This window comes from Penaeus monodon, chromosome 29 (genome assembly GCF_015228065.2).
Source record: "Penaeus monodon isolate SGIC_2016 chromosome 29, NSTDA_Pmon_1, whole genome shotgun sequence".
NCBI classification, from domain to species: Eukaryota; Metazoa; Arthropoda; class Malacostraca; order Decapoda; family Penaeidae; genus Penaeus; species Penaeus monodon.
Window position 1 is genome coordinate 13,197,152 of NC_051414.1, and position 277 is coordinate 13,197,428.

Consider the following 277-nt stretch of genomic DNA (forward strand, 5'->3'; position numbering starts at 1 on the left):
GTCATTAGTTTCAAAGTCCCCTTTTTCAGGAAGTGAGCAGGTACCTGTAGGCTTACTGGATATACAAGTTTCTGTGATTCCATCACTTGATTCTTGTCTGTCTGGCTCTGCTGTCTCCAGATATCTTGAGGAAGCCAACACTTGCTTCGGAGAGAGACGTCGGCTTTTTATTAATTATGCTCGACAGTGGTGGAGAGAATACACTGAGGCTGGAACAAACTATGCATCAAGGTCTGTCAGAATATTTGCCATGGATGAAAATGGTAAAACTAGGTGA

At 43.0% G+C, this 277-nt stretch overlaps 1 protein-coding gene and 1 long non-coding RNA gene across 2 annotated transcripts in view; both read left to right on the top strand.

Annotated features, from left to right (window-relative positions):
* The window catches only part of LOC119591975, a 47,801-nt gene that overhangs the window by 18,824 nt on the left and 28,700 nt on the right, over window positions 1-277 (top strand). The gene's annotated exons all lie outside the window — the stretch shown is intronic.
* The window catches only part of LOC119591972 (centrosomal protein of 76 kDa-like), a 22,199-nt gene that overhangs the window by 13,959 nt on the left and 7,963 nt on the right, over window positions 1-277 (top strand). Inside the window, exon 2 of the mRNA XM_037940726.1 lies at window positions 30-273. Within this exon, the coding sequence (XP_037796654.1) occupies window positions 30-273 (244 nt within the window). The remainder of the gene's footprint in view (window positions 1-29; window positions 274-277) is intronic.